We start from the raw sequence: 17455 nt of genomic DNA, 5'->3' as shown, positions 1-17455 counted from the left end.
TCACGCGCCGCGCGGACGTGGGCGGCGCTCCCATTGGCCGCCGCGGGCCGTCTGCAGGCGCGGGCCTTTCGGAGGAGGCCGGAAGTGGGGGAGCCGCGAGGTAAGGTCCGGAAGTGGGAGATGCGTGTTTCAGGGATAGAATCTGCCGTCCTGGCCTCTTTTTGGGGTCTTACTTTCCCTTTTTTTTTTTTTTTTTTTTTTTTAAAACTTCGGGGTCCTAGAACTCCTCAGTGCGCGAGGTTTGCCAGCTTGGGGGAGCTCCCGGGGAGGCCTGGTTCCCCCGACCTGGGCGCACGCTGGGCACCTCAGCGTCTCCCTTCGCGCCTGGCAGATTCCTCAGGCTGCGGAGCGCCTCTGAGGGGTGCTGTCGTGGTCGTGACGCTGGGAAGGCGCTGGACTCCGGGGCTGTGACACCCTGAAGCCGGCCTCCTTGCCCTCGGCGCCCTCGCTCCTTGTAAGCTGTCCCTGGGTTTGCTCTGGGGCCCGGAGTGTGCGGGGCCTTGGGGTAAGGAAGGGCCGTGGCGACCAGTGGAGCTGCCCTCGCTGACCTCAGTAGGCCCGTAGGTATCCGGAGGAGGGGTCCACCAGCGACAGGAACCGCAGGCCAGCTTCCTCTTCTTTTCTTTTTCTTTTTTTTTTTTTTTATATTTAATTTATTTATTCATGACAGACACAGAGAGGGGCTGAGGGAGAAGCAGGCTCTACGCAGGGAGCCCGATGCGGGACTTGATCCCAGGACCCGGGTCACGCCCTGGGCCGCAGGCCGGCCCTCTACTGCTGAGCCACCCCGGCTGCCCCTCAGCTTCCTCTTTTAATCAGTTATTATTAGTATTAGTATTTAGCTTCTTTTAGTTTTGATGATCCCACTGGATGAGGCTTCATATTCCAGCCGCTCTGTCTTTGCAGAGACCGAATGGAGCAGCAGGTGCTCTGACGCGTCCAGTTCGCACATTTCTTGGGCCTCCCTGGAAGGCTTTTGGATCAAAGTGGCATCGTTTTTTTTTTTTTTTTAACCACCGGTCCGCCTCCCCCACCCCCCGTTTTTGTTTTTTTTTTGTTTTTTGTTTTTTTTTTACTTTGCAGCTAGTGTTGGATGGGTTCGTTCTTTTTCTTTTTTTCTTTTTTTTTTAAATTCACTAGTGGTCACATACATTAAAAGGCAGTGGTTTTACTTAACCGCTTGTTTTCTGTGCTCCTCAACTAGCCTCCGTAGATGAAGTTAGGTCTTCGTGTTCTGGTGTTTGCCCTTCGCCGCCCTCTTTTTTTATATTCTTTCTCCGTGGCGTTTCGATTAAGACCCATGTTTGACCTGCATGTTATTTCTCTTTAAGGAGTACTTCTCTCTCTCTTTTTAAAGATCTTACTTGGGATCCCTGGGTGGCGCAGCGGTTTAGCGCCTGTCTTTGGCTCAGGGCGCGATCCTGGAGATCTGGGATCGAATCCCACATCGGGCTCCCGGTGCATGGAGCCTGCTTCTCCCTCTGCCTGTGTCTCTTCCTCTCTCTCTCTCTCTGTGTGACTATCATGAATAAAAAATTTAAAAAAAAAAGATCTTACTTGTTCATTTGGCAGAGCGAGCACAAGCAGGGGGAGAGGGAGGCACCCCGCAAAGCCCCCTGTGGGGTGTGATCCTAGGACCCTGGGACTTGAGCCTCCCAGGCTCCGGAGAAATGCTTCTCCTAACCTTTCTCCACTTTTTTTTTTTTAAAGAATTTATTTATTCATGAGAGACAGACGCAGAGACACAGGCAGAGGGAGAAGCAGGCTCCATGCAGGGAGCCCCACGCGGGACTCGATCCTGGGACTCCAGGATCACCCCCTGGGCGGAAGGCGGCGCTAAACCGCTGAGCCACGCGGGCTGCCCCCTTTCTCCACTTCTGACCTCGTTCATTGATTGCTCTTCTGAACAAAAATCCTCTAAGGACTTTGTGTTCCAAATCCCAGTTCTATTTTCTCTTGAGATCATTCCAGAATGTCTTTTGCTCCCCCCTCCCCCCATCCTTTACTAAGTGTCACCAGTTGTCTCCAGGTGTTGATTATTCCCAGTCTTTGCATTTGAGCCATTAGTAACCTTTGACACAGTTATCAGTTGTTTTTTTTTTTTTTGATAGTGAAACACAGAAGTGGTATTTATACTGCTCATGCTGCACATTCATGCGTGACCTGATATTGCTGAAATAGTCTTTATTTCTGAACATTCCAAAAGAGCAGTGTACACAGTAACAAATATTAAGTCATATACCATAAGAAAGCATTCATTAGTGCAAATGGGTTTTGTAAAAGGTCTATCAAAAAGATTTATTTGCTTTAAAATGCATCCATTTCCAGAAGCATAGTTAATAAAACATTATAGTTTCTCATCCTCTGTAATAAAGTATTGAAAATCAATCATGGTACAGGAGCAAACATGTTGTATTTTCTTCACTGATTTCCAGGACATTGCACTCTCTTGGTTTTCCTTCTGTCACCGTCTTCCTTCTATTCTTTCTGATCCCTCATTGTTGAAGTGTTCCAGGGCTCAATCTTTGCTTCTTTTCCTCTTTCTACACTTCTTTTTGAGGATATCATCAAGTCTTAATGACTTTTTAAAATATATTTTTTAAAGATTTTATTTATTTATTTATTCATGAGAGACACAGAAAGAGGCAGAGACATAGGCAGAGAGAGAAGCAGGCTCCATGCAAGGAGCCCAATGTAGGACTCGATCCCAGGACCCTGGGGTCATGATCTGAGCCAAAGGCAGATGCTCAGCCTCTGAGCCACCCAGGTGCCCCATGAATCATTTTATACAAAGTATTAATACAGGATAGCACGTTATTCTTAAAAGGAAAATGGCCTCTTAGTTCCCTCTCTGAACTCCAGACTCACATATACATTTGCCTACCTCTGCATCTCCATTTGTTTATTTAAAGTAATTGCAAACTCACATGGCACAAACTGAACTCCTTTTCCCCCAAACCTGTCCCATTCTTTTTCATCTCAAATGCTGGCTGCTCTATTCAGCCAGTCGCTCAAAGCTAAGTGTTCGGAGTCATTCTTGACTCTACTTTCTCTTATATTCCACCAAATCCATCAGCAAATCCATTGTTGACTCCCTAAAATATATATAGAATTTAACCGTTTGCTACTATTTCTGCTGTTAGTACATTGATCCTCTGTTTCTGGGATGTCTGTTTTAACTCTTATGATTTCTTGCTTGGATTAACAAGTAATAGGGTTCCAGCTGGTCTCCTTAACTTTCTTCAATCCTTGCTTCTGTACAATCTATACACAATAGCCAGAATGATACTTTTTAAATGCAAGTAAGAAATTGTATTAAGAGGTAAGATCCTAAATGTGATGGATTATCCTAGATTGCATCCTGGAACAGATAAAAGATATTACAGGAAAAAAATGGTAAAATCCAAATAAGTAGCCTGGAGTTTAGTTAGTAGTGATGCATCAATGTTTGTTCCTTTGTTTTGGTAAATGCACTGCAGTAATATAAGATGTTAATGTTAGAGGAAACTGGGTGAGGTGTATATGGGAGCTGTGTTATCTTTGCAGCTTTCCCATACATTCAGTATTCCTCCCAAATAAAAAGTTTATTAGGAATATAATTACTTATTTGCTTTAAGACCTTTTATGACTTCTCACTTGATTCACGATAAAAGCTAACATCCTGACTTTGGCCTACAAAACTCTACATGATCTCGTTTCCTGTTACCTCCCTGACTTCTGCCTTTTGTGTTCTCTTTCCTCTCACTCTATCCCAGCCATACTGGCTGCCTTGTTTCTTAAATACACTAAGCCCACTTCTGCCTTAGGGCCTTTGCACTGGCTGCTTCATCTGCTTGGAATGCTTTTTCCTAGACATCCACACAACTAAATCTTTCACCTCCTTGATGTATGTGCTCAGATACCACCTTTTCAATAAAGCCTACCTTAACGTCCTATTTAAAATTGTAGCTTTGCAACTATCCCCCTCCCGTCACTGGCCTCTGTATTCCCAGTTTTCTCTATCCTGTTTTATCTTCTCCTTTTACCATAGCACGTATCACCATAGTATATATTTTACATATTTGTTAAGTGTTTTTTTCATCATTGGTCTATTAAAATACAAATTTTAAAAAGGAAAGAATTGTTATTTGTTTCCTTATGTCAAGTTCTAAAGCACTGTCTGATGCATAGAAGGGCACAGGTTTTGGTTGAATGAAGTTGGCTAGGTATTTGAATTTAGTCATCCTTGATTCACAGTCATTGTGAAACACTGAATTGTTTATCATTTCCAGATTTGCTGTTTCTTGCCTCGTAAGCCTTTGCTCATGCAGATTCTTTTTATTTTGTTTATTTTATTTATTCATGAGAGACAGAAAGAAACAGAGACACAGGCAGAGGGAGAAGCAAGCTCCATTCAGGGAGCCCGACACGGGACCTGATCCCGGGACCCCGAGTCATACCCTGAGCCAAAGGCAGATGCTCAAGCGCTGAGCAACCCAGGCTGCCCCAACTCATGCAGGTTCTTCTGCATTTTCTATCTCTCCTTTTCACATTTTAAGACTCATATCAGGTATAACTCAAGGAAGCCTTCCCCGAAATATCAGGCTGGCTTACATGTACTCCTCACAGGAGGTACCACCCTGCCTCTGCACTTGACAAGCATGTAAGATAATTATTTTTGGGTATTTTCGTCTCACTAGAGAGCTGGAAATGTGTCTTACTTATTCTGGGGATATCAAAGCCTGGTACATAGAAAGCAGCCAGTGAATGTTTTAGTGCACTGATGGCATGACCAAAGTCACTCTGCTATGAAGTGGTAGAGTTTTGATTTCAAGCTGAATCTTCTGAGTCTAAAAATCATTGGTCTATTTGCTATACCTTGTTTTCTAGGAAAAAGGTGGCTGTGCTTAAAATAGTAGAAGGATAGTTTTTGTACAGGTAGGAGGTAATCATTTTTTATAGTCCAGGGCAATTTGTTCCTCGTCATTTGTGAAGCTGGCAGTGCTGAAGAGAACGTGAGTTGTGCTTTTTTTTCCCCTAAGACATTGGCTGAAAAAGATGAATAGAGGATTATAGTCAGGAGTTTTTAATGTTATGAGACTCTTTGGGAGAACACCATTTGATTTCTATTGCCTCAAAGGAGAAATCCATGCTGTAATTCCAAACTGCTCATGAGGCATCCATGCTTTTGCTAGATGATAGTACTACCATTAGCTTTAAATTAAACCTTTGGTTGTATGCCATTGAGAAATCCCGGGCTATTTTCAAGATATTGCAAAGATTTTTCTCACAATGATATGGAAATTTATTATTAAGGTTAAGTTAAAGATAATTAGTTTGTTATATAATTTCTGATACTTGGCACAAAATTTAGGTAAACTAATTTTGCATTTAAAACACTTTTTATTAGCCGGCCTAATCTTGTACGTGGTGGAAGAGTTATTTCTTTGTCAATACTGTATTTGAGGAACAGAAAATTTAAATAAGTAAGTAAGTAAGTAAGTAAATAAATAAATAAATAAATAAATAAATAAATAAATAAAACACTGCTTAGGGGATCCCTGGGTGGCTCAGTGATTTACCGCCTGCCTTCTGCCCAGGGCGTGATCCTGGAGACCCGGGATCGAGTCCCACGTTGGGCTCCCTGCACAGAGCCTGCTTCTCCCTCTGCCTGGGTCTCTGCCTGTCTGTCTGTGTGTGTGTGTGTGTGTGTCTCATGAATAAATAAATACAATCTTAAAAAAAATAAAACACTTTAATCATAGATAATGAACTAGACTTCTAACTACCTTTTATGGTAAGCATTCTGAATTTGAACTATACTCTGAATTTGAACTATACACTGAATATTATCATCACTGATGTAGTCCATAAACCAATCTTTCTGTAATGTTGAATAGCCTTTAAGACTAAAAGAAAAGGAAATAATTTAACCCTATAAATTCTGAAAACGCTTCAGCAGCTTTCAACCCCAGCAGTGGGGTTGAAAGTGATGATTAGGCTTGGGATTAAGTAATCAAAAACAACTATTTCTAAATTTGTGCCTTATTTCTTTGAACTTTAATAACCGTATAGAAATGTCCAAAACGTTGAAATAAGCAACAGTCTGGTCTTTGTGTGAGAGGATGCTGTTAGCTTACTTGTAGTTTTATCTGAACAGTTAAGAATTTCATTGAATAAAGACTTTGGTCAATTGGAACAGAAGCAAGTGGCTGCTAAGAAATAAGATGCAGCCATTGTTGAGATTCATCAAAGTCTTGACAGTATAAATATTGACATGCTGAGATATGTCAATATTTACCACAGAATTTGGAAGTTGCCAAGTTCCTGTTTAAGAAATATGACCCTAGCATTGAACACAGTATATCAATAAATAAGGAACATGTCCAATGAACAGCTGCTCAGAGAAAGTAGGATAACATCTGTCTAAACTTTGGAGCACTTAAATTAAAAAAAAAATTATTGACAGTTCTTTGGTAATTTGTAGGTAGATGCTTGTATAAATAGCATACTTATATAGTTCCATATGTGGACTTACCAGGTTTTTAAAAAATGACAGCATGGTTACAAGGTGTAATTTTGTGAATTAGTTGTGCAATGATACTCCTCTATAAATTGAATAAAAAAACTCTTGCCTTAATACTGTGTTTAGGAACCAACTTCATCATTTTACACATTATTCTTACAAAAATGAGCTCAAGTCAAGACTTACAGATTACTTTTGGGAACTGATATTTATGCTCTGAGAATTTAGCAATGGAGAAAACAAGTTTCTGAAGTTTAAATGTGGTAAGAAAATTTGTTCTGATTGACAGTTCTATCTCAGAAGAAAATGAGTGGATTAAAGAGCAAGTAAAGTTGATATATTTGCTCTCACAGATCATAAAGTTGATATCATGAACCTGATACCACAAATCACCACTGTTAATTCCTGTATGAATATCACTGTAGTTGAAGCTTTTTTAAATCAAGTCATTGGAACCATACAAACGGTCTTAAATGTCTATTCTGCAGACATTTAGAAGAAGTTAAACTGAGTGTTCTTTGAAGGATCATGCTAAAACAGGCCTCGAAGAGCATAAACTATGAGTATCAATCAGGACTGGTCCTCTCATTGCTTTTCTTTTCTAATACTAGAGATCACACGATTAAGTTTATATGGTGAAGAATGGAGGCAACGTATAATCGAGGTCCTATATCCTGCCAGGAGCTACATTTATTTCTCTAAATATCTTATAAACATGAAAAAAAATTGTAGAGGTTCAGAGAAGGCTTTTAATATATTCTTTTGAGTATATTAAAGATGGAAGGGAAAGAATTTTAATTAAATTGAGCAGATGCTTCTTTTAAGAAAGCATTTGCCAATATTTTGAGGTAAGCTTTGGAGTTTTAAGGAGAAAACATTAAACTTATTAATTAGTGAGTTTTAGAACTTTGAAACATTTTTTTTTTGCCATGTATTCAAGACTTTGAACCTTTGTTTCGAATATGCATTTTTATTTTTCTAAAATCATTAGGGCCATATGGAAAATATTCACCAGTTGTCTTCTTGAACCACCTGTTACCAGTTTTTTTTTTTTTTTTTATCATGGAGTGATAACAGATTTGCCCTGTGCTTTCAAAATGTCCTGTGTTTTAGATTTGATGAGAGTGTCAGCATATTAAGCTGAAAGTGTAAAACTTCCTGTTTGATGTTGAATATTATGAGTTTAATACAGTTTCCCAAAGTTTGATACTCATGCGACTAATGGAATACACACGTTGCTGACTTACAGCTGTTTTGCAGGTACTATGAGATAACTTAGGTTTAAAGAATTAAATAATTTGCTGGGGTCCACATAACCCAGGAATGACAGTGAGAATTCATACTGAAGTCTGACTAGTTCCAAAGCCTGAAACAAGGTAGCTTAAACAGAGAGGAATTTCACAGCTTTGTACCTAAAATATCTATGGTTAGATCTAGATTCTGGTGTTGTTGGAATCAGATCTGAGCTGCTGCCCACACTTGAGTTTCACTTTCTGCTCTGTTGCTTTAGCTGTCAGTAGCTTCAGGCTCACAGTGCTAAAGCATCAGATCCAGTAGAGAAGAATCTATATTCTAAAGTCTGGGAATTAGGGTTCAGTGGTCTTCGTTGTCCTAATTAGAGTCATGTGCTCATCATTTCTGGGGCGGTCACCGGTGCATTACATACCAGTAGTTGAGGTGTAATGCTTATCAGATAAATACTATTTACTAGAGTCAACACTGCTCAATATTTCTTAAACAGGCTCCTAAGTTTCAAGTATTGAAATTTAAGAATAAATTTCTACTAAATGATTTTGTTTCATTTTACAAAGTTGCTCTATAACAGTATAATCAGCCTGATGGTCAAATTACAATTATTGAACTATTTTTGTATGTTTTATTGTAGAGCATTTCAAACATACATAAAAGGTAGAACATAATGGATTCCAATGTACCCATCACCTAGCACAAGAATTATCAACTCATGAAATCTTTTGCTTTTTATCTTGGAACATCCTTCCGCTAGAGTCCAAAATATGTTCAGGGATGTGGTTGAAAATGACTTGGAGTCAAAAATTGCGGCATAGGAAATAAATATATAATTATTCCTCCAATTTGGAATGTGTTGTTTATAACTTAACTATCATTCAAAACATGTGAAATTGCCATTTTTTTTGTAGATTAAAAATTGGCAGTTGTATATAGTCCCTAAATATTTTTGAATGGCTGAGTCAGGTAGTGTCACCAGTTGAGATTCTTCTTCTCAGGATTAACTCATTTGTACCCCAATCTTATCATTCATCCCCTGTTTGCCATCAGAAATAGGCAGATAAATGGGCACAGTTGTAAGTAAATGGGTTTGTGGGTGGGGGAAAAAGTACAGTACGAGTCCTGTTTCTTTTCTACAAGTGCTTTTCGTTACATTTCAGTTCTGAGCAGCACATTTTTCAAGTAGAAAAGACTGTATATACACTTAACTGATGGTGTTTCATAGGAACACTCTTCTCACTTTTCTGAGATTAAGATACAAGAGAGGTGTCAAAATTTCACAGCTTAAGAAATCATAATGACTAAATTCTTAATGAAAAGACTGTTCAGCTAATGCTATGTTTCAGGTATTATCTCTTCAGTTCTGTTAAGTGTCATTCTCACGTGAAACTGCAGTTAGGACTGAAGTGTTCTTGTGAAGGTTTAGAAAGTTTCCAAAATGATGAGTGTACTCTCATCCTTTCTGCCAAGTTTATTTGTAATTAAGAGTGTCCATTTGATGAAAACAGAAAGGAAGTCTTAGAACTTTGGGTCCAATTTTCAGGGCATTTTGGATCTAGGCATTAGATTTTATGTGGAAAATTTATTCAGGCCATTTTGTTGTTTTAAAGTACTTAGTTCATTGGGTAAAGAAAAAGGAGAGGAAGTGAACTTTAAATGAATCACTGAAACTAATGATTATTAATGGTATTTGTAAATGATAAGCAGAGGAAATGAGTAGTAATATGATATTTGGAATGGTAGCAGCTGGCATTCCACAGTCATAAGAGGTAATTGAGAATGGACTATGACCATGGCAAAAATGCTTTAATTTGTAGACATATTAAAATATGCTTTTTTCATGAAGCATGAGACTATCAGTTTAATGTCTAACTTGAATATTAGCTATACTTTACATGTTTTTGAACAAGATTATGTCTCTAGTCTTAAATATATTTTACTCTTACTTTAGGTGACTGTCCATCCTAATTTGCCTGGGGTTGGGAGGTTTCCTGGACATAGGACTTTTAATGCTGACCAAGAAAAATCTCAGGGAAATCTGGACAGCTGGTAACCTTACTTTCATTTCTAAATTAATAGAATGGAGGTAATATTGACATGATTAGAAAAGTATTTAATAATACTATAAATTCTTTACCTTTAAAGTTTAGATAATTGGAACATGAAAATAATCTTTCAAGAAAGCATTTCTTCTATAGAAAGCTTGAAATATTTGTGTAATTGCTTTGGAAATTTAAAGGTAAACTGATTTTGTGGTCATTTAAGGGAAAAAAAAACTTATTTTATCCTTTAGTCAGATAGATGATTCCAACCAGCAAGTTGACATGCTATTAATGAAAATGAAAGGGAGGGCAGCCCTGGTGGCTCAGCGGTTTAGCGCCACCTTCGGCCCGAGGCATGATCCTGGGATCCCGGGATTGAGTCCCACGTCGGGCTCCCTGCATGGAGCCTGCTTCTCCCTTTGCCTGTGTCTCTCTCTCTCTCTCTGTGTCTCTTATGAATAAATAAATTCTAAAAAATAAAAAAAAAGAAAAAGGGAAAAAATAATGAAAATGCCAGGAATAAATTATTAAAAAAATAGTCAATGTGGGAATTCTGGTAAGATAAACCTTAATAATCAATGCTTTTAAAAAAATACTAAGCAAATAAGAAAATAGTCATTTTTTTTGTACTTAGATTTCCAAATTGTGTGATGTTTGTCTTATTAAAACTAAATAGCCAGTGGTTGTTGCATAACCCTCTTTTCTTTATGTCCTACCCTTGAATTTTTATGATAGAACTTTAAAAATAGTTTATTATCATTCTTTTATAATTTTTATTATTTTTTAAAAAATAAGGTTAAACAAAATAATATCAGGAATTAAATTACAGACTCTTAACAGTGTGTGCTGTATGCTGATCTTTATTCTGAATTCACTTCAGGTATCAGCCTACTTTTCTGAACAAGGGAGCACTTAAGTTAATTGCTTCATTAGAAACATGCATTTAGTCCTTTCTGATCTGTTAAGTACAACTCCTTGGCATAGCTGCAGAAGTTTGAACACCTGCAGCCCAAGCAACTTGAAAAGAAGCGGTAACTTAACTATAAAGGAAAATAAAAGAGGCTCAAGTTCAAAATGGTGTTATCAATGATACAGTGTTGTCACTAACTTGAGCTGACCTAAGAGTTGGCTTCTGCACTGCTCCTTATCAGCATCCAAAAGGGCATACAAAATTCTTTGTAAACTAATTTAAAAAGCGTCTTGTTTATTCAGAGGCAACTGTGAATGGTATTTGTTCAGAGTGTAGATCACATCAACTGCATACCAGCCAACAACTTATTTCTCTTCTAAGAAGGAAGCCAAGTATCAAAGACACAGAGTACTAAAGATAAGCTTCTCAATTCTCAACTGTTCTGAGCTCTCAATAAAGCTACTGATGTACAAATTGGGGTGGGACCCAACTGTTTCCACCTGCAGACTTGTCTTAGATCCTTGGCTCTGACTGGGAGAGGTGCTGATACGAGTGCGACCTTTAGTGCCCTTAGAAAACAAAACACAGGGTTTCTTATGGCCCTAATCAATCAGTCCCTCTAAAGAGGATTCCACCCCTTTCTTCGAGTATTCTTGGGGGCAGAAAAACTATGGCTGACTATTCCCATTTACAGGGCTGCTGAAAGTAAAGAGATCATTGGTTCGCTCTTATAATTCTTAAAAGACATGGCAGGTCATCCTTTTTTCCTATGTTTATAATTGGTTCTTAGGTATTTTGTGTTGATATTTAATGAGGTGGTGACTTCAGTAAGGAATAAATTTCATTCAAAAGTGGTTCAAATAGTATATTATGAAGAAATTAAAAGTCAGTTAATATGAAGAAAACATTATCCAGGCTACTGAAGCACAAAGTATTTATAGGATATTGAGTGGTCACATTTGGGCTATTCATGTTAAGTGCTTAAACATGACACACAGGTAGCATCCAAAGTTTCAATTCTGAGTTTAGTAAAGTAATGGAATCTTTAAAATAATACAATTTAACTTTAGCTATAAGTACCTAGGCTTGAAAAAAAAAAAAAAGTACCTAGGCTTGATCAGAAAATTGGAAAATATTTAAAACAGGAATAATGTGAGATATTGTTAAAACTAATTGATCCCTAGGGATCCCTGGGGGGCTCAGTGGTTTAGCGCCTGCCTTTGGCCCAGGGTGTGATCCTGGAGACCTAGGATCGAGTTCTGCGTCGGGCTCCCTGCATGGAGCCTGCTTCTCCCTCTGTGTCTCTGCCTCTCTCTCTCTGTCTTTCATGAATGAATAAATAAATAAAATCTTTTAAAAAAGAACAAAACTAATTGATCCCTAAATGTCTTTTTAACATTGTTGAGATTAAAGCCCTCTATATCATTGTGAAAGTAGGATGAAGCATCTGGAATATTGAATGTTAAACTACTTTGTATAATTAGCAGTTTGTCCCTTGTTTCCAATAAAATAGCAGTGAAACCAATTGCTGTTTTAGAGCAATTCTAAGTGCTGAGTTTTCCTTTCACAAAGTAACATTAATTGCTAACAATAGCCATGTGAGGCACATATAAGAAGAAATAACCTGTGCAAGTGTGTATCTATGTATTTGTATATAAATTAGGAAGAGGCAAGAAGTGGCTTTCATAAGTAGTTTTTATGACCTTCCTCCCCTCTGAAGTTGTGGGTTTTAGGCCTATTAGAATTATATAAGTCTCTAACTATGTGTCTTTTTCAATGATTGGCATTGAAAAATAGTAATACACATTTTCCAGTAATTTTCAAATTTAAGGATTAAAGAGCAAGTGGGTAATAATACTAACTATGTTAAGTGCTTTGACTAATTGATTTAAAAGAAAATATTCACAAATGGATAAAGCATTTCAGAAATAAGCATACTGAGGTAACAAAAGATGTCAACATAGGAAAGATTTTTGACTAAATATTTAAAAATAATTATATTTTTTCAGTGATTATGAAACCTATAAACTTACATATTTTTAACATGTAAACGTTTTATTGATGTGGCTACAAGTATAGTTATTTTAAACTTGGTCTTTTATTGGGAAGAGTAATAAATAGTCTTCTGTTTACACTTTAGTAGAAGTTAGAATTATTGTTAATTTACCAATTTGGAAATATCTGACGCTCTAAATTTTAGATATTTTTTTCTTTCATTCTGGAAATCGCCCTGCTTCCTTGTGCTTTTTACTGTAAGATACAGCAGCTCTAGCATTCTATAATTAAGCATCCCTCCCACTCCCAGAAGATAGAGATCCGTAGTAAGTTAGTTTTGTTTTGTGAAGAGCTGACAAAGTGGGTTGTTTTTATTTTCATATTCAATTGTGTGAAGAGCTGACAAAGTGAGTTTTTCATATTCAGTTGTTTTTTTTCATACTCAGTTAATTGAGAAAAATAATATTCTTTATGAGAATGTAATAGTTTTAAATTGAGAAGGCAAATTAAAACTGATTTAAAAATTTGCTCTTGTTTAAACTTATTAATCAATTATCCATGAAGTGGCAATTAATAATTTACTTTTGGATTTTTATAGCATGTTATATATATACTGATCTTAAAAATTGAAGCAATTTAATACTCTTCTCCCCAAATAAAAGATTAAAGACTTTTTTAAAGCTTTTTTTCAGGATTACCTAAGGAAGAGATTCCTGCTGTGTGATTAAAGAATAATTCTCTCTAGCTTTTCATGTCTGAAAGTTTGTTCCTTTGTTTCTGATTTTGACTTTTTATACTGTATTCGCTTTGCATGTTTGTAATTTTTAGGGTATTTTTGTTTTGCATGTTAGCTTCTACAGTTCAACTCTCTTAATGAAGTGCACGTGGTCAAGGGATAGCTCAGTATTAGAAAAAGTATAGTTAGTTGCTTTGAACCAAATATATGTTGTATCATGGTTTGGTAAGTTTGAGGTCAATTTGGGCAAGATTCTAGAATAAATTACCAGAAGAATGGTTTTTGAATTCAGATAAGAAGAACCTCTAATCATTAGAAATGAAAGTGGGGTCAGTAAGAAAAGTCTTGACTCTTCATATTATTAGTTATAGTAACTTTTCTCAGCGTACAACTTGGGCAACTCATCTGCCATTTATGGGCCTCTGTTTTTCTTATCTATAAAAATTATAAATCAGTATTGAACAAAACTATGGTTTACTGAGTTTGGTGGTTGGCTATTGCATGTTTTGTTTTGTTTTACTTATTTCCTTGGTGCTTTGTGTAGCTGAGAGACCGATATACAGAACATCACTATTTCTTAGTCACGATTTCTTGGAAAAATACTAATCTTATTCTGTTATAACAGGTGACCAGAAATGGAGAGAAAAGTAAGCAGAATTTGTCTTGCTTCTGAACCTGACATAATTCATTTTCTTCAAGTGGCTTGGGAGAAAACACTAGCATCTGGTTTTGTTATTACACTTACTGATGGTCAGTCAGCATGGACCGGGACAGGTAATATTCAAAGCAAATTTTTTAAAAGTAAAATTTCAGTAATGTGCTGTTCTTCAGTCCTCAGTGACACTCCAAATTAGGGTGTTTCTTTACTTACATGCTGGGTGAAATTAACATGATTGTTGTACTTATTGTTGCTGGCTAATTTCCGAGTAGGTTTATAATATTTAATGCCAGTTTCTATACTTAATTGAAGGATAGAGACATAAGCATGTGTCCCACCAAATTCTGGTTACTAGATGAGTCTTAATACTTGGAGTTGGTCAGGGTTTTTAAATAATCTCTTTATAGAAAACATAAATAAGACTTTATATAAGTATTTCTTTTTCAAGACCCCAAGGAAATATTGGGAGGCATAGGGAGGTGGGTTGGATGGTCCAAGGGATTGTGTTAGCTTGATGGGAGTGGGGTGGTGGTGATTTTCTTTTTATTTCACACACTTACATTGTTTGAATTATTTTCTAGTGAACATGTATTATATTTGTGACAAAAACAAAACGGAACTCATAGCCTAAAATTTTGTAAGCCAAGGTTCAAATCAATATGTGGGATTTTGGCTATTATTTCATGAAGTAGACTTTAAATATTTTGTATTTTTGGCAGTGCTCTTTTAAAAAGTCTAATGGCTCTGAAGTTATTTATAGAATATGACAGGTATAAAGTGAAAATATATAGATTTATATTTTGATCATATAGCGAAATTTTCATTCTTTTAAAGGATTTTTTGAAAGATTTGAAAAACTATAGTTATGCAACAGTCATTTCTAGAGTTATGTTGTAAATAATATTTAGTTAAAATAATTTTGTCATGTTAATTTACTACCATTTATATCTTCTATCAATTTTGAAATATTTCCTAAGACTTGTTAGTCTAATTACTATATTATCTTTTAAAATTACATGGTGAGGTTTTGTTTCATTCTTGGAAGTTACAAGTTCGGTTACACAGTACAAACAATTATACTTACAGCATTTTATAAGAAGTTCTTCTTTTATTGACAGAGATCAAGGAATGCTGAGTTAAGTATTAATAAAATAAGTTTCAAGGATAATGTTTGTAGTGCCTGTTACGGTATCTGTTTAGGCTGTAAACTTCCATTTAAGAGAAATCAGTTGTTGCTTGATTGTTGCCATGTAGGAGTGGAAGAAAATGTTCAGGTTAGCTCTGTGTGTGCTGAAGGTGTACCCAGGTGGCAATAGCTCTATTTTGGAAAGGGGGTGCATGGGGCTGAAGATAATGGCAATAGGTTAATGCCAGTTGTTTGGAGAGAAGAGCAGTTCCAACTACACTACAGCCCAAGAGGCAGGTCCTAGGTGAAGTGGTGGCTCGTATGTAAGGAATACTATCTTTATAACATAGATATTCTCAGCTGAAAAATGACTTATTATATATATCAGTTATGATTAGACAGATGACCTTGAGATGCTTTAAGGGCCTTACTTAGCAAAAGAAAATATTAAATTCTAATTTAGTTGGTAAACCTCATTTACCAAAGCAGAGAACAATAATATGTTGTTTGAATTTTTTTTTTTATCATTAAGGATTGGGAATAAAAGAATACACAGATTAACTCTTAAATCTTGATTTAACCAGAAATTTAAGTTAACTTTACATTTATGGAACGCTTTGTGTACATCATACAAAATGTGCTGGCAGTTGTTCTTAGTGTATGAATATTGTTTCACTGGATTCATTAGGAGCGAGGAATGCATTTGATTTGTCTGTCACTCATTCTTGGTAAGTATCTATACCAGTGCTTGGGACCTACATGCGATAGGTATTTAATAACGATATTAAAGGTTTTATTTTTTTCAACGATTTTAAAGTTTTAAATCTCACAAATGTTTTATGTATCTTTCATTATTTCTATTTTCTTGTATAAATTTCAGGGAGGAAATATCAAACCAAATAATATAACATTGTTTCCATGTTTAGTTAAAGCTTATTACATAAATATGATTTGGTTTGGCACTTTATAGATAGACAGTAACATGATTAAGAACATTGAAACAATTATATAATTGAAACATGAAAATGAATTTCCTTCCTATACCTCATCCTGTTTTTTTTTTTTTTTTTTTTGTACAACTTTTTGATTGCTGCAACCTTCAATTTGGATAATTTTTTTCTCTTTTCATTTGAGTGAAATTAAAAGGATGTGGGGTTCCTTTTAATCTCCCACACACTTAAATTCACTGATTTCTTTTCCATTAGTAATGTTTTATCTAATGAATGTTTTGAGGTGTAATTATCATGTGGTCTATCATCACTTCAACATTATAGAGGGTTGTATTGCAGAGTTAAGTCACAAACGTAGGTTAATGATTGATGACTATTATGTGACCTTTATAAGTCTATCAGTTAGCAGTAGGAAACTTCTATCACCCATCTCTGGAGTAGTTCATTGAAAAGTAAACTTTATTTATTTTTATTTTTTTTAGTAAACTTTATTAATACATTTATTATCAGGTAATTATATCCATTTATATTTGTTCTAAATATGGATATGTGACAGAGTTCAGAGAAAAGAGGATTTTTTAATAAATGCAGTAAGGTAGGTCCATGCTGTGATACCAGCAAGATCCCTAATGGGATGATAGCACTGTCTTCAAAGCACTAGCACAAACTTAGGCTATGCACAGTCTCTGGTGCATTATACTTAAGAGTCCAAAAGAAAAAAAAAACAAACTTCTTTCCTTACTTACATCTTCATCTACCCACAAATAGTGTTAAAATTATGCTTTCTTGGATTCTCTGTGTCTGAGAACAATTCCTTGGTTTTTGGTCATGTTGGCCTGCTCACTTTTTATGCTGTTATTATGTGGTTCAGCTGTATCCTTGCTGAATTTTATTATTTCCATGGCTTTTATTTCTGGTCACCAAAGTTTTTGGAGCAGTGAATGCTTACAGCTGTGCTTCTTCCAGATGTTCTTAGCACAAAATTCAAAACTGGTGACCAAGTTGTTTTTCCAGGACTGAGGTTCTAAATGGGCAGTCAAAATTTCACATTTACTATTAATAGAAATATTCAAGTAAATTTTTTCTTAATTTTTTCTCACAGTTTTTAAAGGGGAAATATAAATAGAAAATTTTCTTTCATATGTTTTTTCCTCTTAAGAGTGAAATATTTTTATTCCATAATAATAGAACATCATTCACAGATGGTGTAACGTAAGAGAATATCTAAGATATCAGCACTTGAATCTAGGCTGCATAAGGCTAGAATTTCTGTTTGCTAAACTTT

General features: G+C 36.2%; 1 protein-coding gene across 7 annotated transcripts in view; it reads left to right on the top strand.

Annotated features, from left to right (window-relative positions):
* The first annotated feature begins 26 nt into the window (after positions 1-26).
* Positions 27-17455, top strand: part of XRCC4 (X-ray repair cross complementing 4) — a 280861-nt gene continuing 263432 nt past the window's right edge. For 2 of the 7 annotated variants that reach the window (XR_011997040.1, XM_072736870.1), the window contains exons 1-2: positions 28-100; positions 14062-14210. Coding sequence is in view for 6 of the 7 variants with exons in the window: in XM_072736870.1 (XP_072592971.1) it covers positions 14072-14210 (139 nt within the window). In the remaining variant the exon portion in view is untranslated. Of the gene's footprint in view, positions 561-9704; positions 9803-14061; positions 14211-17455 lie in introns of all 7 variants that reach the window. The other 5 variants (XM_072736874.1, XM_072736873.1, XM_025992940.2 and 2 more) reach the window with 5 other exon arrangements.

The sequence above is a fragment of the Vulpes vulpes genome, chromosome 14, assembly GCF_048418805.1.
Source record: "Vulpes vulpes isolate BD-2025 chromosome 14, VulVul3, whole genome shotgun sequence".
In the NCBI taxonomy this organism is placed as follows: domain Eukaryota; kingdom Metazoa; phylum Chordata; class Mammalia; order Carnivora; family Canidae; genus Vulpes; species Vulpes vulpes.
Note: the sequence above shows the minus strand (reverse complement) of the source record. Positions and strands in the feature narration are given on the sequence as shown.